The sequence below is a fragment of the Thalassophryne amazonica genome, chromosome 6 (assembly GCF_902500255.1).
Source record: "Thalassophryne amazonica chromosome 6, fThaAma1.1, whole genome shotgun sequence".
Classification (NCBI taxonomy): domain Eukaryota; kingdom Metazoa; phylum Chordata; class Actinopteri; order Batrachoidiformes; family Batrachoididae; genus Thalassophryne; species Thalassophryne amazonica.
In genome coordinates this window covers 62,393,493-62,420,100 of record NC_047108.1, presented here as the reverse complement: position 1 = coordinate 62,420,100, position 26,608 = coordinate 62,393,493, and the positions used below count along the sequence as shown (strand labels likewise).

At 41.1% G+C, this 26,608-nt stretch overlaps 1 protein-coding gene across 1 annotated transcript in view; it reads left to right on the top strand.

The window, feature by feature from the left end:
* The first annotated feature begins 9,498 nt into the window (after nucleotides 1–9,498).
* LOC117512277 (copine-5-like) overlaps nucleotides 9,499–26,608 on the top strand; it is a 159,663-nt gene continuing 142,553 nt past the window's right edge. The window contains exons 1-2 of the mRNA XM_034172289.1: nucleotides 9,499–9,638; nucleotides 13,871–13,975. Of these exons, the coding sequence (XP_034028180.1) occupies nucleotides 9,547–9,638; nucleotides 13,871–13,975 (197 nt within the window). The 5' untranslated portion in view covers nucleotides 9,499–9,546. The remainder of the gene's footprint in view (nucleotides 9,639–13,870; nucleotides 13,976–26,608) is intronic.

The window sequence follows — 26,608 nt, the reverse complement described above, 5'->3', positions numbered from 1 at the left end:
ATAAACAGTTCCACAAAACAAAAGGAATGAATACCATTCTGATCATGTAATTATTATTGTCTAGCTACTGTCCAGTCACAGTTTACCCGAGCATTTAGTTGCTGGAAATTAGCCAATTTTGAGAACTATATGTATTCTGCTAAGAATATATTGATCATGTTTCTAAATTGTTGCATAGTTTAACCTTGCAGCTGTCGCATTGCATATTTGTGTATGCTTAGTGCACATGAAAGAAACAGTAGTTATAACACCAAGCTTCTATTTTCTCTCATTTTTGTAGAACAAATGAATGAAATTCAGATTATTACTCTCCAATGTGACTGCAGCAATAATCATATTCTGAAACTACTGAACTCATATTATTGAAAATGGACAGAATACAGAGGATCATACAATGGTTTGTATCTTTCCCTGGAAGCGCTAATTTGCTCATCAAATTATTTCAACACATTTCAGTCATCTCTCTCTATAAAAAAAAACATTTTAATACACATATGGGTAAATACTCATAATGATCATACAAACACTTTTCAGTATTTCAAAAATGATCATTTATGACCCTTTGTGGTACATGTTTACAGCCAGTTCTTTTTTCATTGTGTTTCACTTGATTTCTAAACTATTATTTAAATACTATAAATAAATTAGTTTGGGGATTGGGCAGCACAGTGTCTTAGTGGTTAGCACTGTTGCCTCACAGCAGTAGGGTGTGGGATCACTTCCCTACAGGTCCTTTCTGTGTGGAGTTTGCATGTTCTCCGGTGCTTGCCAAGGTTCCCTCCAGGTGCTCTGGCTTCCCCCCACATCCAAAGACATGCAAGTTAGGTGAACCAGTGACTCTAATTTGACTATAGGTATGTGTTTGTCTGTCTATATGTGACCCTGCCTGTCCAGGATGTAGCCTGTCACTCATCTAGTGACCACTGGGACAGGCTTGAGCTCCCTTGTGGCCCTTGATTAGAATAAGCGGGTATAGAAAATGAATGATCACCGTAGTATTTCTTCTCTTTTGTTGTTGCTTTATGCTGACAAATGATACTGTATTGTTATTTTTCTGATGCCTGATTCTGTTTTTCTCTCTGTTTGAGGACCAGAGGGGTGGTGTGCTTTTCTGCCGGTGCACAGGACCCCCCCGTGAACGCCCAAATTTCCTGTACATTCGTTTTTGTCAATTGTGTCGGTAGCATGGCCCAAGCAGAGGGTCACCCCCTTGAGTCTGATCTGCTGAGGTTTCTTCCTCTAATCAGGCTCAAAACTACTTGGTGCTCAAAACTACACTCAACATGATTGCACCACCTGTGTTAAAACCGCTCTCCCCCAAATCACAGTCACCTGGTTCAATGATTACCTGCGTGACCTCAAGCATAAGGCAAGAGGTCTAGAACGGAAATGGCGTTGTTCAAATTAGAAGTGGCATGATGCTATCTTAGACTATAAGCATGCATTATTGGCTACAAAGCGGACCTAGCATATCCCAAAGTCTCAGAACGTCATCTCAATCAAAAACAAAACCTTCCAACATCGGTCTAAATATAAATGAAGAGACATGTTTCGATAAATTAAAGGTATCCGAGCACATCAACAAATTCTTCACTACCATCGCCTCAACACTTGTCGACAAGCTTCCGCCTTCTGCCGGTAAATATGGCATACGCCATATTAGGGAGTATTATCAATCTTTGTTTGCTCCGGTAAATAGTTTTAAACTTTCTTTGGTCTCGGAGGACATGGTTACCAAGTATTCTTGGGCCTCTACTTTTTCTCATTTATGTTAACAACATTCCGTCCGCCGTCAGTTGCAAGACACTCTTGTATGCTAATGACACTGCCCTTATCGTTTCGGGCAAAGATGCCGAGGGTATAGAGAAAATACTCTCCTCGGAGCTTGAGTCAATCAGAGAATGGCTGATTGATAACAAGCTATCTTTACATTTAGGCAAAACGGAGTCAATACTTTTCGGGACTAAAAATAATCTCTGCAAATGTAATTCCATTCAGGTGCACTGTGTTGGTAATATATTGAACTGTCAAACACAGGTGAAATACCTGGGTGCCAAACTTGATCAATCTCTATCTGGAGCTGGCATGGCTGAAAATGTCATTAGTAAGTCAAACGCTAAATTGAAATTCTTATATAGGCAAGCGAGGAATGTCGACCTGATAACCAAGAAAAGGCTAGTATCGGCACTCATTCAATGTCACTTTGACTATGCCAGCACCTCTTGGTACACTGGACTAATCAAGAAATATAGAACTCGGTTGCAGTGTACCCAGAACAAGGTGATTCAGTATCTTTTAAATGCACCAGCCAGAAAACATATCGGCGTTCATGAATTCGAACAAGTTGGTATGTTACCAGTGGAGTTGCGTGTTCTCCAACTGAAATTAAACGAAATGCACAACCAGTGTTGTATAAAGTACCGGAAAATCACACTTAAGTAAAAGTACAGATACCCATTAAAAAAATGATTTGGTAGAAGTTCAAGTCACTGATTGAAATGCTACTCAAGTAAAAGTCTTAAAGTATCTAGTATTTATTGTACTTAAGTATGACAAGTAATGTACAACTAAATGTACTCAAGTATTGAAAGTAAAAGTACAAGTAAATGTTAATAATCATAACGGACTGATTTTTTTATATTACAAAGTTTATCTAGGCTTGTAAATGACTGGTAGTATTAGTCAAAATACTGAAAATTGTGCACATCACACAAAAACACTTCAGAAACAAGGTTTCAAAACCTAAATGAGAGTAGGCTACTCACTAGGTGTTAACAGGAAACAGTTATTTATAGTTATTTTCATTGTTACATGGTTTTATCTTTTCTGTTGTGTTTTGTTAGGTTCTTTTTGTCTCTGTCTCTAAATTGTATTGTAACATTATTACCCTTACGGAAAAAATCTATAAGTAATTTTATAGGCATGACCTATAGGTTGCTATAGGCCAGGCTATAGAATTTCCGTGGACAAGCCTATAGAGAAACCTATAGGCCACCATAGAAAAAAATCTATAAGTGCCTATAGGCAACTGGGATGTTTCACCTATAGGCCCTCTACAGGCGGTCCTATAGGATGGCTATAAGAGCCCGCAGGCCAACCCATAGGATCTCTATAAGAACCTATAGGCCGGCCTATAGAATTTCTATCAGAAGTTATAGGATCTTTGTAGGAACTTATAGGCCAACCTATAGGATCTCTATAACAATCCATAGGCCATCCTATAGCATTTCTACCAGAACCTATAGGCCAACTTATAGGATCTCTATGGGAACCTATGGGACAACCTATAGAATCTCTATAGGAACCTACAAGTCATAATGCCATAAAATATACAAAGGATAATGGGAACAATTAAACATTTAAATATAAAATTTATTTCACAAATACAACTCAGCCACATGGGGTGTGCAGCCAGTACATTCTGAGTGCCGGTCCCAAGCCCGGATAAATGAGGAGGGTTGCGTCAGGAAGGGCATCCGGCATAAAACAAGCCAACCCAACTATGCAGACTCAGAATTGAATTCCCATACCGGATCGGTCGCGGCCCGGGTTAACAACGTCCGCCACCAGTGCTATTGCCCAACAGGGTGCCGATGGAAATTGGGCTACTGCTGGGCGAAGACGATGAAGAAGAGGAGGAAAACGTTGCCACGAACAGCGGGAGAAGAAGAAAACTAGAAGGGTGGAAATGAGAGTGGGGACTTTGAATGTTGGTAGTATGACTGGTAAAGGGAGAGAGCTGGCTGATATGATGGAGAGGAGAAAGGTAGACATATTGTGTGTGCAAGAGACCAAGTGGAAGGGAAGTAAGAGCAGGAGCATCGGCGGTGGGTACAAGTTGTTGTACCATGGTGAGGACAGGAAGAGAAATGGTGTTGGGGTCATTTTAAAGGAAGAGTATGTTAAAAGTGTGTTGGAGGTTAAGCGAGTGTCTGACAGGGTGATGAGTGTGAAGTTGGAAATTGAAGGGGTGATGATGAATATCATCAGTGCATATGCCCCACAGGTAGGTTGTGAGATGAAGGAGAAAGAAGATTTCTGGAGTGTGTTAGATGAGGTGGTGGAGAGTGTGCCCAAGCATGAAAGAGTGGTGATAGGAGCAGACTTCCATGGGCATGTTGGTGAAGGGAACAGAGGTGATGAGGAAGTAATGGGTAGATATGGTATCAAGGATAGGAATGGGGAAGGACAGATGGTAGTTGATTTTGCAAAAAGGATGGAAATGGCTGTGGTGAATACCTACTTTAAGAAAAGGGAGGAGCACAAGGTAACATATAAGAGTGGAGGAAGGTGCACACAGGTGGACTACATTCTTTATAGGAGATGCAAGCTAAAAGAAATCACAGACTGTAAGGTTGGTAGCAGGAGAGAGTGTCACTAGACAGCATAGGATGGTTGTTTGTAGGATGACTTTAGAGGTAAAGAAGAAGAGAGTGAGAGCTCAACAAAGGATCAGATGGTGGAAGCTGAAGGAGGAAGACTGTTGTGTGAAATTTAGCGAGCAGGTGAGAGAAGCACTAGCTGGAGGGGAAGCAATTTTGGACAACTGGAGTACTGCAGATGTGGTGAGGGAGACAGCTAGGGCAGTACTGGGTATGACATCTGGACAGTGGAAGGAAGACAAGGAGACTTGGTGGTGGAATGAAGAGGTCCAGGAAAGCATAAGGAGAAAGAGGTTGGTGAAAAAGTTTTGGGATAGTCGGAGAGATGAAGAAAGTAGACAGGAGTACAAGGAGATGCGGCGTAAGGCGAGAAGAGAAGTGGCAAAAGCAAAGGAAAAGGCATATTGCGAGCTGTACAAGAAGTTGAATAGTAAGGAAGGAGAAAAGGACTTGTACCGATTGGCCAGACAAAGGGACAGAGCTGGAAAGGATGTGCAGCAGGTTAGGGTGGTAAAAGATGCACATGGTAATGTGCTGACAAGTGAGGAGTGTGTGCTGAGAAGGTGGAGGGAATATTTTGAAGAGTTGATGAATAAGAAAATGAGAGAGAGAAAAGGCTGGATTATGTGGTGAGAGTAAATCAGGAAGTAAACGAGATTAGCAAGGACGAAGTGAGGGCTGCTATAAGAGGATGAAGAGTGGAAAGGCAGTTGGTCCAGATGACATTCCAATGGAGGCATGGAAATGTCTAGGAGAGATGGCAGTAGAGTTTCTAACCAGATTGTTTAATAAAATCTTGGAAAGTGAGAGGATGCCTGAGGAGTGGAGACGAAGTGTGCTGGTTCCTATTTTCAAGAACAAGAGTGATGTGCAGAGCTGCAGTAACTACAGAGGCATAAAGCTGATCAGCCACAGCATGAAGTTATGGCAAAGAGTAGTAGAAGCTAGGCTTAGAAAACAGGTGAAGATCTGTGAGCAGCAATATGGTTTCGTGCCGAGAAAGAGCACTACAGATGCAATGTTTGCTCTGAGAATACTGTTGGAAAAGTACAGAGAAGGACAGAAAGAGTTACATTGTGTGTTTGTGGACTTAGAAAAAGCTTATGATAGGGTGCCAAGAGAAGAGTTGTGGCATTGTATGAGGAAGTCTGGCGTGGCAGAGAAGTACGTTAGGGTAGTGCAGGACATGTACAAGAATAGTGTGACAGCGGTGAGATGCGCAGTCGGAATGACAGACTCATTCAAGGTGAAGGTGGGATTACACCAAGGATCAGCTCTGAGTCCCTTTCTTGTTTTCAGTGGTGATGGACAGGTTGACAGATGAGATCAGGACAGGAGTCCCCATGGACTATGATGTTTGCAGATGACATTGTGATCTGTAGTGAGAGTAGAGAGCAAGTTGAGTCTAGTCTGGAGAAGTGGAGATATGCTTTGGAGAGAAGGGGAATGAAAGTCAGTAGAAGCAAGGACTGAGTACATGTGTGTGAATGAGAGGGAGCCAGTGGAATAGTGCAGTTACAAGGAGTAGAAGTGGTGAAAGTAGATGAGTTTAAATATTTGGGGTCAACTGTTCAAAGTAATGGAGAGTGTGGTAAGAGAGGTAAAGAAGAGAGTGCAGGCAGGGTGGAGTGGGTGGAGAAGGTGGCAGGAGTGATTTGTGACCGAAGAATATCAGCAAGAGTGAAGGGGAAAGTTTACAAAACAGTAGTGAGACCAGCTATGTTTATGGTTTAGAGACAGTGGCACTAACCAAAAAGACAGGAGGCAGAGCTGGAGGTGGCAGAGCTGAAGATGTTGAGATTCTCTTTGGGAGTGACAAGATGGACAAGATTAGGAATGAACATATCAGAGGGACAGCTCAGGTGGGACGGTTTGGAGACAAAGTCAGAGAGGCGAGATTGAGATGGTTTGGCATGTGCAGAGGAGGGACCCGGGTATATAGGGAGAAGGATGCTGAGGATGGAGCCACCAGGCAGGAGGAGAAGAGGGAGACCAAAGAGGTGTTTTATGGTCAAAATGAGTAATATTTTAATATTTCTGTATCAAAAGAATTTAATTTTGGTCTAGGTGCGCCTCTAATAGAGCAATATATGTAAGGCATTGCATTAATAATGTTATTGTTATGCCAGTTAACTTACCAATTGCGAACTCTACACCAGGCAGCTTCTTTTTGGCTCTCACATCTTTAAAAGCGTTGCGCTTTTTTCCAGTGAGGGAAGATGACTGTAGCACTTCTGGTGTGTGAATCATCCACAGCAGGGTGTTTGTGTATTCTTTAACATTTGTTTTTTTTTTGTTTGTTTTGTTTGTTTTTCATTTAGTAACCTCTTTTGCCAAACTGTTATGGCCACCCCTGGCCACAAAGTTACCTGAAATTAAAAGACACTAGGTTAGGCACAAAATAAAGCTTGAGATGATGTAAACAGTAAAAAGTTTCCTACAACAAACAGTACGTCCTGTTAGAAAACTATCCGACCTTTTATTTTTTGCAAAAACCATATGGATTTGAATCACATGTGATTGCATCAGCCAAGCTTGAACCTTCGTACGCATGCGTGAGTTTTTTCACGCCTGTCAGTTGCATCATTCGCCTGTGAGCACGCTTTGTGGGAGGAGTGGTCCAGCCCCCTCGGCGGATTTTCATTGTCAGGAAAATGGCTGAGCGACTGCCGCTTTGCTGCATCAAAATTTTTTCAGAAACTGTGAGAGACAGCCAGGTGGAAACCATTCGGAAAATTCAGATGGCTTTCGGTGAAGATCTTATGGGCATCACACAGATTAAGGAGTATTACAACCGATTAAAGATGGCCTTGAGTGGCTGAGGGCGTGCCGCGCTTCGAGCGGCCATCGACAGGCTGAAACGACCAGATCATTTCCAAAGTGAAGGTTGTGTTGATCCGGGACGTCGTCTGACTACCAGAGAAATGGCAAGACGTGCGGCGGAATTTGCATGTCAGGACGGAGCCGTGTAATGGCGCAGAACAAAAAGCACCTCCGTGTTGGAAGTCTCACGGGACATGTCCAGCTCTTCCACCATTCGGAAGATTCAGACGGCTTTGGGTGGCTTTTCAGTCGAGTGAGTATCCGAGAAATTGTCGAAGATCTGGGCATGTCACATGTCCTGTGAGACCAACATGGAGGTGCTTTCGTTCCGCGCCATTAGCGGCTCCGTGGCGAATTCCTCCGCTCCTGTTTTCATGACAAAATCTCCTGTAACAGTGGAATGTGCCGGAAAAGTGCTATGTCCACCTTTTCTGCCATTTCTCTGGTAGTCAGATGACGTCCCGGATCAACACAACATTCAGTTTGGAAATGATCTGGTCGTTTCAGCCTGTCAATTGCCGCTCGGAGCGCAGTGTGCCCTCCGCCATTGTGTGCCGTCTTTAAACCGGCTGTAACACTCCTTAATCTGTGTGATGCCCATAAAATCGTCCCTGAAAGCCATCTGAATTTTCCGAATGGTGTCCACCTGGCTGTCTCTCACAGTTTCTGGAAAAATTTGATGCAGCGCTGCTCCAGCCGTTCAGACATTTTCCTCACAATGAAAATCTGACGAGGGGGGTGGACCAGTGCTCACTCAAAGCCTGCTCACAGGTGAATGACGCAACCGACAGGCGTGAAAAAACTCACGCATGTGCACGAAGGTTCAAGCTTGGCTGATGCAATCACACGTGATTCAAATCCATATGGTTTTAGCAAAAAATAAAAAAGGTCGGATACTTTTCTAACAGACCTCGTATACAAAGCATTGTCTAGAATAAGAAAAACATCTTTTTTTCACCATGGAGCCTTGATGTGCACAAATGGAAGAAAAAATATTATTGCCTGCTTTAATTTTGAATATTCCATTATTATTTTGTCTTTTTTTCACTCTTATTAACTGACCAAATTAAAAGATAACTCAATGGCAGTGACTGTTTTTTTTAAATCTGGTATGTGTTATCAGTACATTTTCTGCAGCACATGTATGGCAGAATATGATGGAGCAATGATAGAGCCATAGGTAGAGCCATCAACATAGATCTGGATCAAATCAAGTTATCCAAACCCAGCCCTCACTAATTTACATGTAATCAGTCCAAAGCTGAAAGCTCAGTTTACTTTACAAGGAACAAAACAAACACAAACAACAACAAGACTTCTGTTTGTTTTTCTATTTGTATTATGTCTCATAATTTGACAGGGGTGGTGGCTGAGTGGTTAAGTGTCCTTGTTTTTCCAGTTGGAAGGTTCCTGATTGAAACCCACCCCTGCCCGTTCTCCATGTAATATGGAATTGTGTCAGGAAAAGCATCTGGCATAGAACTCTTATATCAACAAGTAGATCCACCTCAGATTTGCTGTGGCAACCCTGAGTGGAAAAACTAGGGAGCAGATGAAGGGACTTACTATTTCATCTCATAATCTAAATCTGCCACTTACTATCAAGTCACATTTGGTATCCATTGTGATTCCTCAGAAACTGAAGGTATAGTGAGTGTCAAACAGAGATGCTGTGTGTAGAGAGAAAGACCGACAGAATTATGAGTTGTGTTTTTTTTTATCTGATGTGGACATTTACTTGTCCACTCAAAGCCTACTCAACAGCTTCATTATTATACAGTGCAGGCTAATACCTTGACTGCAGGGAGACGATTTAGAACCAAGAGCATTATGGGAAATATTCATTGTCCTTGTAATGGTAGTGCACAGAGAAATGCTGTCTAAATGAGTATAATTATGGTAATACCAGTCTTTCTAATGTATCATTAGCTGCACTCACACCCTCCACATCCTTTTTGTACACAACCTCCTCCTCCGTGTGCAGGGTTTTTGAATCCATTTCTGTGCCTGTGCATGGTCTCTCATACTGTTACTCTGATTATACACATTACAATAAGGTATTTTCTATTTGAAATCGCTTATCCCATTCACTGTTATGCAGGATTGTATAATAAAGAAATGGTAATGAATGCATTAACTGGTTTTGGAAAGTAGGCCCCGTTTCACTCTTATTAGGATTCATTCAGCACTTTGCTTTTATTTGTTGAAGTATCTTGACATACAACATGTGTAAATAAACAACAGGAGTTGAACAGAGGAATGAGTGTGGATTCAAACCGACGCTGTCATCATTTACTGTTTCTCTTCGCTATTTCCTCTCTACCTGCAGGATTTTGCCACCATGCAGTTCTGCGCCAACAAACTGGACAAGAAGGACTTCTTTGGAAAGTCTGACCCATTCATGGTCTTCTACAGGAGCAATGAGGACGGCACGTAAGTGCATTCAAGCGTTTGTTCTGGTTCAGCTTCTTAGCTTATCAAAAGACAGGTAGGAGGGCAAGGTTTGGAGATGAAAGGGGAAAGGAATTAGGGTCAAGTGAATTTAATTTGGATGCTCTGAATTGGGCTGCAAAGCAATGAATGGAAGTAGACCACACTCAGGAGAAGTTACCATGTTGACCCAAATAAAACACAATTTTCTGTAAATACATCAAAAACATGAGGTAACTTTATGATCAGGGCCATTTTATATGTGGGCCAATACCGTGTTATCACTAATGGGCACATTTCAGCTAATCAGCTAGCAAATCTAATGTTTTCATTAGCGTATTAGCTTTTCAAATAACTTTGAAAACCATTAGTGAACCAATTAGCTTCTACTAAATTTAATTCCACTAACTTAAGTCGGTTAACATTTTTTGAAATAAATTTTAATGGTACAAAAAGGCTTGTAGACACTAAAATCATTTATTTGATGCTGTTGTAGTAAAATCAACACCTCATGAAGACAACAAGCATGAGGTGGAAAAAACAGGGAACTTCCTAGTCGTGCTAGGGTCTACTAGTCCTGGGCAGTGGTGGGCACAGCTAACGAAAGGTTAGCTTCGATAACCGCTAATCAGCTAACTGAAAGTTATCTTTTAGAACGCTGAACCGATAAACCAGCAAAAAAATTATCAGAAGCTACAGCTAACCGATAACTTTCACTATTGTTTCCAGTACAGTCTCAGCTACTAACAAGCGGATTTTGAGTATAAACACCGCCAACCCTTCTTATAGAGTCAAAGGTGATCACAAACCCAAATACAGCCAATGAGTCAGCGCTTCTGTCTTTGTGCACCCTGTCCACTGCTGTAGGGTTAGGGTTAGCCATGAGGCAGACATCTTGTAAAGGAAAGCAGGTTTGACTTATGGTTTTGATTTATAAATCAAATTAATGCGGATAAAATAACTACATTAATGTTAACTCTTAAAATGTACAAAGTGAAAATATAACACATATCTGTTAATTTTAAAATAATGCACAAGTTCTAAAGATTTGAACATTACAACAAAGATGCCCAAAGGGATTATGGGAAAACTGAGCCTCTGCTCATACTGATTGGTTGACTAATTCATTCTGTGTAAAAACCAACACAGGTTAATGTAACATGTCTGTTGGTGTTTACTAAAAAATTTGCTTGTGCATATTCTAAAATATGCCATTTTTTTTCATTTGTTTAAAAAAGGCATTTGCAAAACCGAAAAGTCTGTTAAGTTGTGATTCAGGTCAACAACCATGTATCTGTTAGCCTCTGAGAAGACAAGATATTTAATGTTCAAACTGATAAACTTTATTGTTATGTGCAAATATTTGCTCATTTTGAAATGGATGCCTGCAACACATTTAAAAAAAACTGGGACAGTGGTATGTTTACCATTGTGTTACATCACCTTTCCTTCTAACAACACTCAATGGGCTTTGTAGGTGGAATTGTTTCCCATTCTTGCTTGATGTACGACTTCAGTTGTTCAACAGTCCAGGGTCTCCATTGTCATATTTTGCGCTTCATAATGCACCACACATTTTCAGTGAGTGACAGGTCTGGACGGCAGGCAGGCCAGTCTAGTACCCGCACTCATTTACTATGAAGCCACGCTGTTGTAACATGTGCAGAATGTGGCTTGGCATTGTCGTGCTGAAATAAGCAGGGACATCCTTGAAAAAGATGTTTCTTTGATGGTAGCATGTGTTGTTCCAAAACCTGGATGTACCTTTCAGCATTGATGGTGCCATCACAGATGTATGTGTAAGTTGCCCATGCCATGGGCACTAACACACCCCCATACCATCACAGATGCTGGCTTTTAAATTTTTGCTGGTAACAATCTGGATGGTCTTTTTCCTCTTGTGTCCAGAGGACACGGTGTCCATGATTTCCAAAAACAATTTGAAACATGGACTCATCAGACCACAGCCCACTTTTCCACTTTGTGTCTGTCCATTTCAAATAAGCTCGGGCCCAGAGAAGGAGGTGGCATTTATGGATGTTGTTGATGTATGGCTTTCGCTTTGCATGGTAGAGTTTTAACTTGTACTTGTAGATGTAGCGACGAACTGTGTTAACTGACAATGGTTTTCTGATGTGTTCCTCAGCCCATGCGGTAAGATCCTTTACACAATGATGTTGGTTGTTAATGCAGTGCTGCCTGAGGGATCGAAGGTCACAGGCATTCGGTGTTGGTTTTCAGCCTTGCTGCTTATGTGTAGAAAGGTCTCCAGATTCTCTGAATCTTCTGATTATATTATGGACTGTAGATGATGGAATCCCTAAATTCCTTGCAATTGAACTTTGAGAAACATTGTTGTTAAACTGTTGAACTATTTTTCATGCAGTTGTTCACAAAGTGGTGATCCTCGCCCCATCTTTGCTTGTGAACAGCTGAGTCTTTTGGAGATGCTCCTTTTATAACAAATCATGACACTCACCTGTTTCCAAACAGGTGTTCTTTGAGTATTCAACTTTCCCAGTCTTTTGTTGTCCTGTCCCAACTTTTTTGAAATGTGTTGCAGGCATCCATTTCAATATTTGCACAAAAGCAATAAAGTTTATCAGTTTAAACATTAAATATTTTGTCTTTGTGGTGTATTCAATTGAGTATTGGTTGAAGAGGATTTGCAAATCATTGTATTCTGTTTTTAATTTACATTTTACACAACATCCCAATTTCATTGGAATTGGGGTTGTATGTCAAGACAGAATAAATGCTTTAACTAGATTGTTAAAAATATTTTTCATGTATATTTGATTTTCTGAATATTTCTTATTCACATAATATATTATGTCCTGCGAATAAACTGTAGGTTGATTGAAAATTGTTTAATTTTATTTGTGCATTTAATTATTTATCTTTACATCTTGATCATCTGATTTGAACCTTGAGCTCAGGGTTCAGGGTTTTAAGGCTCCCATTGCACACTTTTGGCCCTATTGTGCTTCCTGATACCAAAAACGAGGAAGTCACTCCTTATTTGTTACAATCCCAAGTCTGAAAGAGTTGGGGCGATATAGATGTAAAGGGGGAAAAAAAATTAAATGAGCTTTACATTTACTTTGTTTCATTGCAGACAGTATGAACCCAAGATATGTTTTGTGTGGTCAACTTAATTTAATTTATTAGTATACATCCATTTCAATATTTAAAACAAAACATTCCAAAACTAGCAACATTCATCAAGAAATGCACCACGCGCAGTATTATTTTCCATGCAAAGTGCAGTAATATGTACTTGTATGGGGTGGGTATTTGGTTGAAGCCTTATGTGTTTGATGTAAACTGGGATATACAATGAAAAAACTGGAGATTGGCATAATATTTATTTAGAGGATGTGACAAACAGTGACCATAAAAAGTCGGTCACGGTCGCCAGCCTTCAAAACAAATGCAACCGGTGACCTTGACCTCCGTTTCATGGTCACCAGCCTTCGAACCCATGCGAAGTACTCCTCCAAGGCATGTACCCACCAAGTATGAAGTTTCTACGAGCAAAAGGTGCTGAGCTATGTTGTGGCGAAGGATTTGACAGTTGTGACCATTGGTGACCTTGAAAAGTAGGTCAAGGTAACCAGCCTTCAAACTCATATGAAGTACTCCTCCAAGGCATGTACCCACCAAATTTGAAGTTTCTGCGACCAATAGGTGCGAAGCTATGTTGCGGTGAAGGATTTGACAGTTGTGACCACTGGTGACCTTGAAAAGTAGGTCAAGGTCACCGGCCTTTGAACCCATGCGAAGTACTCCTCCAACGCATGTACCCACCAAATACGAAGTTTTTGCGACCAATAGGTGCGAAGCTATGTTGCGGTGAAGGATTTGACAGTTGTGACCACTGGTGACCTTGAAAAGTAGGTCAAGGTCACCGGCCTTTGAACCCATGCGAAGTACTCCTCCAACGCATGTACCCACCAAATACGAAGTTTTTGCGAGCAATAGGTGCCGAGCTACGTTGTGGCGAACGAATTGCGGCCGGACAGACAGACGGCCGGACAGATGGACGAACTGACGAAAGGACGGACAACCTGAATGCCATATGCCCCGCCTCGTGGCACAAGCCCTGCGCAGAGCATACAAAGTTGGGACGGGACAACTTATATGACTAAAATCGACATTCTACAGCCAGTTTTTTCGAGACGAGTGAGCTATTATAAAATATATTTAGCACTTTTTAACTGCTGTGTCTCCAGGTTCACCATTTGCCACAAGACTGAAGTAGTGAAGAGCACATTGAACCCTGTGTGGCAGTCCTTCTCCATCCCTGTGAGAGCGCTCTGCAATGGAGACTATGATAGGTAAGACATTGGAAAGTTAAATAAAATGTTTTGTGCACTCTACATCAAGAGAAGAGTTACTGTGGGTTTCCTGCTGGAATCAAAGGTACACAGAATATCAATGTGTTGCATTCTTAGTCCATAGAAGTGGGGAGGTGATGGTCCAGTGGTTAAGCATTGGGTTTCAGACCAGAGGATCCTCGGTTCTAAGCCCAGCCAGACCAGAAAATCAATAAGTGCCCTTGGGCAAGGTCTTTAATCTGTAGTTACTCCCGGTGTGTATTGAGCGCCTTGCATGGCAGCACCCTGACATCGGTGTGTGAGTGTGAATGGGTGAATGTGGGGCGTGATTGTAAAGTGTTTTGAGCTTCTAATGCAGATGGAAAAGCGCTTTATAAATGCAATCCATTTACCACAGTGAGCTTGCTGCATCAAATTCATCCACCATTAATTTTCTACCATTAATTCAATTGGCGCTGAAACAGAGAATTATTACCGCATAATTGATGACTACACCTTGCTTTGTCTTACCGTCCATTGATTTTCCCACAACTACAGCGAAGGCATTTCAAGCTTTTGACTGGCTGCTCCTGCGGCATCTGTTATCTTATCTCAATAGCAGAGGCACACGTGAGAAGGACCTTTGGCAGGAAAATACAAAAAAGAAATCGGCGACAAAGGAGAGACAAAGAGACACGGTGGCTGTAGTCATTTTTCAGATGTTGACAGGCTGCCAGAATAACAGAGGTGCCCTGCTGCATGTGTGAATGTGTGCGTGCACAAGCATGAAAGTGTGAAGACCCAGACAGACATGAGATTCTGAAGCAGTCAAACTTTGCCCTCTCCACCACGCAGAGACGGTTTGCTCCAATCCCCTCTGTGTTCACCTGCTGGAGAACCTAATTGGGTCAGACAGACTGCGGTGGAAGTATGAAAGATTCCACAGTTATTCAGTCTCAAGACATATCTATAATATACTGAGCGATGTTTTTTAAACATGCCCAGTTATCAAAATCTATATAACTATATAGCACGTTCATGTTAGTGCAGCAGATAACAGAATATTTACAGAGGAATCATGCAAATGTGATAGAAGCACCAAATTCAACACAAATACACCTTACTCTTTTGAAAAACCCAACTGGCCATTTACATTTTCAGTCAGCAGCCAGGTAGGGTCAATTGAACAATTACACAGGGTTCAAAATTAAAAGATGCACCAATCATATTGAAAACTATACCACATCATTTGTCTGCGCACAAAGATTCCAAAAAGGTATAGTTTAGGCTATCTGTGATTGAATGTTATGGAGTTATGGGGTAAAAACAGCAAAAATGGTGACAAAGGTCAATTTCAGTTTGTACAGGGGTAAAAAGTTAAAGTTGCTCTAATTTTGGTAAAAAGTGATGCAAATTATTGGTTCAGTTAATAGGGTTTTAAAAAGGAATAGGTCATGCTTAGTTATCATGTTACGGGTTAAGATACGTATGTCACGTCATAGAATCCAGTGGCCGTCGACATTGTTTGACCTTTACTTTGGAGACCAAACATTCAACACACAGTCAAAACTATTTCATTTATTAATCCTATTAGCTCAATTAATAATTTGCACCACGTTTTACTAAAATTGGAGCAAGTTTAACTTTCGACCCCTGTACAAACTGAAATTGACCTTTGTCACCATTTTTGCTGTTTTTACCCCATAACTCTACAACATTCAGTCACAGACGGTACAAGTTATACCTTTAATCTTTATTCTCACACAAATAATGTGGTGCAGTTCTCAATATGATTGGAGTATCTTTTAATTTTGACCCCTGTGTAATTCTTCACTTGACCCCAACCTGGCTGTCTATTGAAAATTCAAAAGGCCAATTGGTTTTTTTTTTTTTCAAAAGAGTAATGTCTATGTAGTATTTGTCCCAAATTTGTTGCTTCTGTCACCATTTGCAGGATTGTTTCAGTTATCTGTTGCACTATGTCCTGGTCAACTTAAGGCCTGGTTCACACGGCAGGATAATTAGGCCGATATTGGACCCGATCTTCCCCTTCCGACAATCTTAAGGACGCCCCGACAATCGTGATGACGCTAAAGATAATCTTATCAGATATTCCTGTCATGTGTGGTGTGTTCAGAGCTCTCTGATCTGCTCGGAAGGGCGTCAGGAGCGCTCCGATCGCAAATCGGGGATATTCAACATGTTGGATTTTTTTGGCCCGATATCGCAGCATGTGTTGTGTCCTCCGACCACAAACGAGCACACAACCTGCTGAATGTGATGTGCAGCCAATCAGAAAGTGAGATGACGAACGTACGAGCAGAAAATAAAATCAAAACAGCTGTTCTGACTTACCAGAAAGTCCGGTGGTCGCGCTGTCTCCACGCCTTTAAAGAACACCTTTTTTCTTTTTCTTTTTGTATTTTTTTTTCCCCTCTGTTTTAAATAGTCCACAAAGTACCTCCGTTTGTTTACTCTGAAGTCACGTTTAATCTCGAGAGATTTTGTGAGATTTCCTGTCTGAGCTGTAAATGTCTGTGTGTGAAATCTGTTTGTGTGTGGTGTTGTCCTTACCGTGTGGCTGAACACCACACACTGTACGACCAAACCTGTTAGATCCATGATTTTTTATCTTCACATGTGTGGTCTCTCAGGTTTTGGAAACCTAAAGATAATTTTAAAATCTTGTCGTGTGAACCAGGCTTAACTCATCGGTTGTAGCCTGATACAGCCTACTCAGTTTTAAAAAGACATGATATTTTCAAAACTCTTCATGGGCTGTTTTACAATCAGGGTACATAAGTGGATTTTTAAGATTGTTTGATTTAAAAACAATTTGGAAATGACCAACAACGTTTAGTTTGCTATACATGGAGAACTACCACTGGTCTATCAGCAGCAATGGTAATTTGGTTTGATATCCCCGTTTGTTTACAAGCAGAACCCTAATTATATATATTAATGACAGCAATTATAGCACTAAATGGACTAATTTCCTTATTAAAGCCCACTGTATAACAATCTAACTCCCAGGATCATTGCCCAGTGGGGAAATGACTTGAGACAGACATTCAAAAATAAAATGTCTTGTCTATCAAAAATGTCCTCTCTGGAAACAGAGTGCATTTCAAACAAAAGCATCAGCGTTATGTGAATAATAATTTTTTTGTTTGAAAGAGGTCATCACTCTCTGTGATGCCACAAAAGGATGTATACCTGATTCTCTCAAATGTCTTTAATATTGGGGTGTAACTCTCCATCTGTCAAAAACTGTCCTCTCCGGAAATGCTTATAGTCCATCACTATTTCAGAATGCAGACACACAATATAGCAGTTACATACAGTAGTGTTCAGAATAATAGTAGTGCTATGTGATTAAAAAGATTAATCCAGGTTTTGAGTATATTTCTTATTGTTACATGAGAAACAAGGTACCAGTAGATTCAGTAGATTCTCACAAATCCAACAAGACCAAGCATTCATGATATGCACACTCTTAAGGCTATGAAATTGGGCTATTAGTAAAAAAAAAAGTAGAAAAGGGGGTGTTCACAATAATAGTAATGTGGCATTCAGTCAGTGAGTTTGTCAATTTTGTGGAACAAACAGGTGTGAATCAGGTGTCCCCTATTTAAGGATGAAGCCAGCACCTGTTGAACATGCTTTTCTCTTTGAAAGCCTGAGGAAAATGGGACGTTCAAGACATTGTTCCAAAGAACAGCGTAGTTTGATTAAAAAGTTGATTGAGAGGGGAAAACCTATACGCAGGTGCAAAAAATTATAGGCTGTTCATCTACAATGATCTCCAATGCTTTAAAATGGACAAAAAAAACCAGAGACGCATGGAAGAAAATGGAAAACAACCATCAAAATGGATAGAAGAATAACCAGAATGGCAAAGGCTCACCCATTGATCAGCTCCAGGATGATCAAAGACAGTCTGGAGTTACCTGTAAGTGCTGTGACAGTTAGAAGACGCCTGTGTGAAGCAACCCCCAAGCGAGACGACCCCCAAACTCTGAATTCAAGCCACAGTTCACAATGAAGACAGTGAAGCGTGGTGGTGCAAGCATCATGATATGGGCATGTTTCTCCTTCTATGGTGTTGGGCCTATATATCACATACCAGGTATCATGGATCACTTTGGATATGTCAGAATACTTGAAGAGGTTGCCTTATGCTGAAGAGGACATACCCTTGAAATGGGTGTATCAACAAGACAATGACCCCAAGCACACTAGTACATGAGCAAAATGCTGGTTCCAATCCAACAAAATTAATGCCTCGCAGATGTGAAGAAATCATGAAAAACTGTGGTTATCCAACTAAATACTAGATTAGTGATTCACAGGATTGCTAAAAAAGCAGTTTGAACATAATAGTTTGGAGTTTGTAGCGTCAACAGCAGATGCTACTATTACTGTGAACACCCCCTTTTCTACTTTCTTTTACTAATAGCCCAATTTCATAGCCTTAAGAGTGTGCATATCATGAATGCTTGGTCTTGTTGGATTTGTGAGAATCTACTGAATCTACTGGTACCTTGTTTCCCATGTAACAATAAGAAATATACTCAAAACCTGGATTAATCTTTTTAGTCATAGCACTACTATTATTCTGAACATTACTGTACTTACCGTCAACTGGTTTTAGTAGATAGTATATATGGGTAGATTGCACTAATCTTAGTCTATATAATTTACACAACAATTATCTTAGTCAAATAAGTCCTCTGGGGAAAGGTTGCACTTGGTATTATCAGTCTTGAAATAAATATATATTAGACCTGTTCAAAATGTCAAATGTTACAAAATCTTTTGGGCCACATGTTGTTCTTTTTCCACTAATAAAATAAAAGATCTGTGCCAAATTTAATTGTACTCAGACATTGTTTAGGGGTCCCCCACAAAGCAACAATTTTCCCCAAACAAGCAATGTAGTAATCCAGTAATTCCAGAAGTGATCACATGTACCTGTAAAAGAAAAATAATGGTGTCAGAGTCTTCTCCCCTTAGGGTGATGTTGTCTTGCCAGCAGAGGGAGAGGAAAATGTGTCACTCTGGGGGACCTCTAAATCGTATCTGATTGAGTTCAAGTGTGGTCTGCACTTATAAAACCCCAAGTGAAACAAAAACAACATGTGGCCCGAAGTCTCAAACAACTTATATATATATATATATATATATATATATATATATATATATATATATATATATATATATATATATATATATATATACATACATACATACATACACACACACACACACAAATAAATATCTGACAGGTCTGAAAGTCAGCAGTTAGATATGGATGAATAACTTGACCAAAGTAGCCACTTTGATTTTTTTGGTGCCAGTGACACATACGAGGTCTGTCCATAAAGTATCGTACCTTTTTGTTTTTTTCAAAAACTATATGGATTTCATTCATATGTTTTTACGTCAGACATGCTTTCCACGCCTGTCAGTGACGTCATTCGCCTGTGAGCACGCCTTGTGGAAGGAGTGATCCCGCCCCCTCGTTGGATTTTCATTGTCTGGAAATGGCAGAATGAAAAGGACTTTTTTTCCATCAGAATTTTTTCAGAAGCTGTTAGAGACAGGCACCTGGAAACCATTCGAAAAATTTATCTGGCTTTCAGTGAAAATTTTACGGGCTTCACAGAGAATCAGGACTTTAACTACAGGTTTAAGGACCCCTTTAAAGACGGTCGGTGCGCCGCGCTGCGAGCTGCGACGTCGCGGCACAAACCACTGGATCATTTCTAAGCTGATGGCTCTGTGGATACGAGACCGTCGTGTGCTCTTTCTCTGGTTATCACAAGAGCTGGACATCAGCCATTTTCCAGCAGATTTCACTTTTAACAAGAGATTTTGTCATGGAAAGTCGAGCGGAGGCTTCGCGCGTCACGACCGATTCGCTGATGAAGCGAGACAAAGGAACACCCCCGTTTCGGAGTGTTAGAGGACAAGTTGGGACATGTCCAGCTCTCCACAAGTTCTTTTATACTCACTCGACTGGTAAGCACTGAAAGCTGAGATAGACATTGCAGTACAACAAGGGTCCAAGTCTTTAGGGTTCTGGTGCTACCCGTCATACTGTATTGTTGTGACACTTGGGCACTAGCCAGTGATCTAAGTAGACAACTGGATGACTTTAGTACCAGGTCTCTTTGAAGGATCCTTGGATACTACTGGAATGACTTTGTATTAAATGAAGAGTTACTTAAATGAGGAGTATCACATGCACCTTCTGGGAACATCAGCTGTGATGTTTTGGACATGTCGTACATTTCTCTATCTGTGATCCAGCTCACAGTTGTCTGAGTGTTCAGGACCCCAGTGGCTGGAGAAAGCCAAAGGGAAGCCCACAGTTCACCCGGCTATGGCAGAAAGATGTGATGTTTACTTTCAAGAGCTGGGGATGGACCAATTGTCTGCCTGAGTGATTGCCATCCAGGACCCAAGGCAAGATCATGGTGTTAATGCGGCAGAACATCACGCTAGTGCATGCTCCCAGAGTTAAATTGACTTTCATAATTTAGGGTGACCCTATCTTAGGGTGCTGACGCTGCAGAAGGGAAGACAGACTAAGGAACATGACATGAGATATAGTCACACAGTTATTCACATCGGCACCAATGATGTCAGGATGAAGCACTCAGGGGTCACAAAAATGGACATAAAGAGGACTTTTGACATTGCCAGAAAGATGTGTTGGCATTAATAGTCTCTGGTCCCCTCCCCTCCCGGGGTACTGATGAGGCGTTTAGCAGGCTGACATTGTTAGGTGGCTGGCCCAATTTTGTAGACAGCAAGGCTTTATTGATACCTGGCCTTCATTCTGGGGCTGCCGTGGCTTGCTTTATTACAGCTTGGGACTCCGACGAGGGCGGTCACATCTCCTCCACTCTCCCTTATCTCTCTGCTTTTAACCTTCAAGTCCCTACTTCACCAGACTGTGAATTCCTCAAAACTATATTGGATTCTGGATCTATTGGACTACTATTGGATTAACCATGGAATTGATCAGCTGGTCTCTGAACGCTGTTGACACCATTTTTTCTACAAGAAGGTCAGGACTGGGGGATCCTACCTGCCCAGATGGAACGTATCCTGTGGGCTATGTCCTCGACTCCTGGAGTTCCTGGCATGTGGCATGCTTGGCGCCCTTCTCTGTTGATGTCGAGGATTTATTTATTCATTTTTGGTCTCATGGCAGCAGGGCTGGTACTTTTTGGCTTATGTGCTGCCCTGATCTACCGGAAAATTGGCAAGACAGCGGCATCAAGAACCACGGGCCCTCGCTCATCCGTCATGATTAACGAGGTTGGCAAGGCAGTGCATTCTCAGACTGCGTTGACTCTTGAACTCAGACGCAAATTGGATGACACCTTGGAGCTGATGCATGCCTTGCAGTTGAAGCTGAAGGTTTCGGAGGCCGGTGAATATTCTTAATTCACAATTGGGAATATTCTTAATTCATAATTGGGATTTGGCTGTGTGAGTGAAACTGTAAAAAGTGTTTTTCACTGCTCGGCTGCAACACTACAGGCTATCTAGCATCAAGGTCAATTGCCCACTGTTTACCTCCAGAGGAATTTATCCTCGGATTCAGGAGGAACCTCGGATTCAGGAGGAGCAGTGTGGTTTTCGTCCTGGTCGTGGCACACTGGACCAGCTCTACACGCTCCATCGGGTGCTCAAGGGTTCATGGGAGTTCGCCCAACCAGTCCACATGTGTTTTGTGGATCTGGAGAAGGCATTCGACCGTGTCCCTCGGGGCACCCTGTGGGGAGTGCTCCGGGAGTACGGGGTCCAGGGTCCTTTGCTAAGGGCTATCCGGTCCCTGTATGACCGCAGCAGGAGCTTGGTTTGCATTGCCAGTAGTAAATCAAACCTGTTTGATTTACAGTTTACAGTTCAACTGTCAACCCCACTGAGGTCCTTAGTCTGGGTCTCATGAACATAAGATCACTGTCCTCAAAATCATTGTTGATTAATGATCTAATTATTGATTATCACTTAGATGTGATTGGGTTATGTGAAACCTGGCTTAAACCTACAGCTGTCCTCCCCTTAAATGAGGCCTGCCCACCATCATATACATTTAATCACGTCCGTCGTGATATGAAGCAAGACGGGGGTGTTGCTCTTATTTATAAATCTAGGTTTAGCTTATTAGCTGTTGGAGGTCACAAATATAACTTGTTTGAGCATCTGATTCTCCGCCCTGCTCAGGATATTATGCATTGCCAAGGTCAGAAGAATAAAAATCAGCCGTATTACTTTGTCACTGTATATAGGCCTCCTGGCCCATATTTTGAATTCTTAGATGAATTTGGTGTGTTCATCTCTATTTCTGATCACTGGTGACTTTAACGTTCATATAAATAAGCCTTCTGGATCCCCTCTGCAAATCATTTATGGAAATTGCGGATGCATTAGGACTTCGGCAATGCATTCGGGACTTGATGCACATTAGTGGAAATACCCTGGATCTGGTTCTCACACGTGGTATTGCTGTCATGAATATTGACATCATGCCTCTTACATCAGGTCTCTGATCACTCACTTATTAAGTTTACAGTTTCACTGCCATGGTTAGTGGAACCAGTAGTGGGCACAGTTCCGATAACTGATAATTATCAAAGATAATGTTTTCATTATTGGATTATCTTTTTAGATAACTTTAAAAACCATTATTGGACTAATTATCTTGCGATAAATTTTTGTCCGATAATTTTTAGACTGATAACGTGGTAAATAAAGCTGAACAGCTACAAACGTTTATAAAACTTAAAATCAGTTGAGCACCTACCTGTTAAATGTTTCGTAGCTGGTGTGTAGTTCTATCCTCTGCAAAACAGAGAAGAGCTGCCTTAAGAAGACCCCGCTCTATCCTCTGTAGGCAAAGGAGAACTGGTCCAAAAAAAAAAAAAAAAACTAATTTCTGTTAACCCCATACTGGTATGCGGGCAATATCACCCAAGTCATCCAGAGGCATACATTTTTAACTTATGGTTTAACTTTTAGCTAAACTAATGTCGGACAAGTTATTTAAATTAATGTCAAGTCTGAAGTTTAATAAAGTGAAAATATCAGATATATGTTTTAGTTTTAAAGTAATGCGCTAATTTTTAAAGTTTTAGTGTGGATATATGCTGTGCCCAGCAGTGCATTAAGGGTAGGATAGGGTAATCTCAGTACGTTCATGACATGAGAAATGCATTTGAAACACTCTGATCAGGCTCTACGGACAACATCATTAAACTCTAGTGCCTAAAACTCTCGTCTGGGTTTATAGACATCGTTATTGTGTCTGCATTTATTAAATTCCACGCATCTTAAATGTAGCAGACACAGATTATCTGGAATTTTGTTTTGGCAAGTTTTCAAGGTCTCTACTGCCAGTAGATGGCAGTAGAGAGTAGAATGACCCTATTGACGTATCCCATAATCCCTTGTGTGCCAGAGAGTCGCTGCAGTCAACAACATATAGAGAATAAACATGATGACAGTTGTAAATTAATATTATACTACAAAAATGTATTTTTTATGCTTTTCGTCATGTTAATAAGAAACTGCATGCATGATACCCTGAAAACGTCCTAAAACAATTATAACAAATAATCCGTGTCTGTTACGTTTAATCTGTGTGGAATTTAATAAATGCAAACCTCAGGTGTTTGGGCCCAGAATGTGTTGCAATGTAATCACAGGCCAGTGAGAGAGTGGGGTACAATTGTGCTCTGGCACAGTACAAGATAAATAGGCCATAGCATGAGTACGCCCTGTGTTTCACACTGATTGCTTCATTTATAATATGCAGCTCATTTGTGATTAATAATATTTAGAGAACATGCTGCAGATCCACAGATGCATGCACACCACTGCATGTGCTCCTCCAGCTAATATGTATATGTCACGGACATGAATAAGCAAAGCTCATCAGCATCTCACCATGTCATTTAGGTCCTACAGACTTTTCAGTAAATGCTTCTGGGGAGCATTAGCAAGGTTAAACCCTGCATCTTATCCCCCTGCAACTTTTTCTTTATTTGCCGTTCATATGCCTGGAAAGTCTTCACCATCTTATTAAGGTTCTTCAGACTTTATTTTCAGTAAATGGTTCTGGGGAGCATTAGCATGGCTAAAACACTTCATGCAATTTACACACTAAATAGTCACTGACTGACCTCATGTGCTTCAAGATGTGTGATGCCTCTCGCGTTAGCATTCCCAGATTCAATGTCAACTCAACATTTTAGCATTTCCTGTTTCAGTGTCAACTGTGCACTGATTTCCCACGAGATCTCCTCTCGTCGCATGAGAGCTCTTCTTTGTTTTTTTTAATTTTTATTATTAATATTTTAAATTGAAACAAACAAAGTTACACACAAACCTTACAGAGATTAAACATACCACAGCAAAAAAAAATGAAAAATAGGTTAATCTCCTGTACTGCTGGTCCAGGAAGTGTTCAACATTTGACATTTCTGGTGTCGACTTTCCACTGAATTCCCGCAAGATCTCCTCTTTCTTTTTTTAAATTTTGATTTATTTTATTTACTTTTGTTTAAATTGAGACAAACAAAAGTTTACACAGAACACCCACATGTTCATTTTTGGTACTGGAGGCAGCCATGCCTGTTTGTGGGATTTAAACAACATTAAAGGAAATGTTGTGAAGGCTCTCAGTTGTCCAGGTAGTTTCCATAGTAGAGAAGCTTGAATCTTCGACTGGACCTATGTAGTGTTACACTACATAGGTGAGACTAAGCAGCCGTTGCACAAAAGGCTATACCAGCACCGCAGAGAGGGTGCCAGTGGACCTCAGTCTGCAGTTCATCTCCACCTTAAAGACACTAACCACATGTTTGAGGACAAGGAAGTTAAAATCTTAGCCAGAGAAAAGAAATGGTTTGAGAGGGGAGTGAAAGAAGCATTGTATGTGAAACAGAAAACCCAGCCTTAACCGGGGAGGGGGTCTGAGACACGGTTTGTTCCCTGTTTACAATGGGGTACTCAGGTCAAAGCAGTTTCAATCTTTTGTTCATGGTAATGAGTCATTCACGTCATCAGAAGAGTCGTCAGGAGAGGCGTCAGTCCCATTGTTAGGAGGGACAGCTACCCTTTCATTAGGAGGGTGCTAACTAGAGCACAATAGGTGCTACTTAGAGCAGTTGTTAGTCACTAGCCAATAGCAGTCTGCCTCTCGGTAGGAGGGGTCTGGTTTGGTTTAAAACTCCAGCTTTTGCTGGCTTCTGTTATTTTTCTCTACAAGAGTCAAGACAGAAGTCAGACTACTAGAGCAAGAATTTTAGCTGAGGAAGCTTCTGCGATTAGAAGCGAAACATCCTTGCGTCAAGCAACCCAGTCCAGTCAAAGATTCAAGCTTCTCTATTTTTAAAAGAAATAGATGTAGAGTGACACATCACTCGGAAATCATCTGCCATGACATGGTCTTGAGTGTCACAGCTCATTATTCATTCTTGTGCTCACTCTGACTCTCTTAAATGTGGCTCACTGATAGTAGTTCTTTTTATTTTGTTTATGTGTTTATTTAGAAGGAAACCACTGCTTTTAGTAAAGATGCACGTTTCCTGCAAAACGTGGACTGCACACATTTGTCATTGTAGAAATACTATGTGTGAAGCAAGAATGAGTTCAGGTCAGGATACCAGTGCATCCCTCCATCGCTGTTCCTACTATCGGGACCACTGACACATGATTGACAGCAGCTGCAGGAGTTTGGGGTGGTGAGGGGGCTCGTATGCCACTGATCTTTCCATCAGTTCAAGTAGAGGAACCACTTTCCTCATGTTCACTGATTTCTTTCAGGCTTATCTTTCTCATTTTTTTCTTTCAACTTATTTTGTGAAGGAAAAAACATGCTTCCTCCCAGGAGGTTAATTTTCTATCTTTAGCACGCATAGGAAAATGTTTTACACAAAGTTTAATCAACTCTATTAATCTGCTGTCTCTTTGGTGAGACACATGGACTCACAATCTCTATTTTGAAATTTGAATATCATTTGAATATCCTATATCATTGTCAATTACCCAACTCATAAATAGTGATACAAAACCAAAAATCAGTTTTTGCAGGTTTGTTATGATCTCTGCCTCAAGTTTAATTTCACTTCTGGCTTGTAATGTCCAGAGCTGTAAAGCCCCTGTCACACATAGCAAGAATGTGGAGGAACCATTCCGACATGAAAATATTGCCATAATCCGACGCAGTCGGGAGGAAAAGAGGCATGGTCAGCCATTGTCCAAACGCATCTGGACTGCCTCGTGCACACCTGCAGGATGCAGCTCAAACATATTTCAGACAACAGTCAGCTGACACAGACTGCTGTCAGATGGCACCAACATTGGAGCTGTCACTCCCCCACTCACTCACCCAAGCAATCAAATCTCCGCTTGTCCTCACTTGTCCAAACATCACATACTAAATGAGCAGCAATATGGATTTAGGAAAAATCATACTACCTCACTGGCGGTAGTTGATTTTGTGGAACATATCACAAATGCAATCAAAAACAACAAGTCACTGTAGGGGTTCTTTTCGACTTACAGAAAGCATTCAATACTATAGCTCATACCATATTACTGGATAAATTATAGAAGTACTTTCACTTGGTG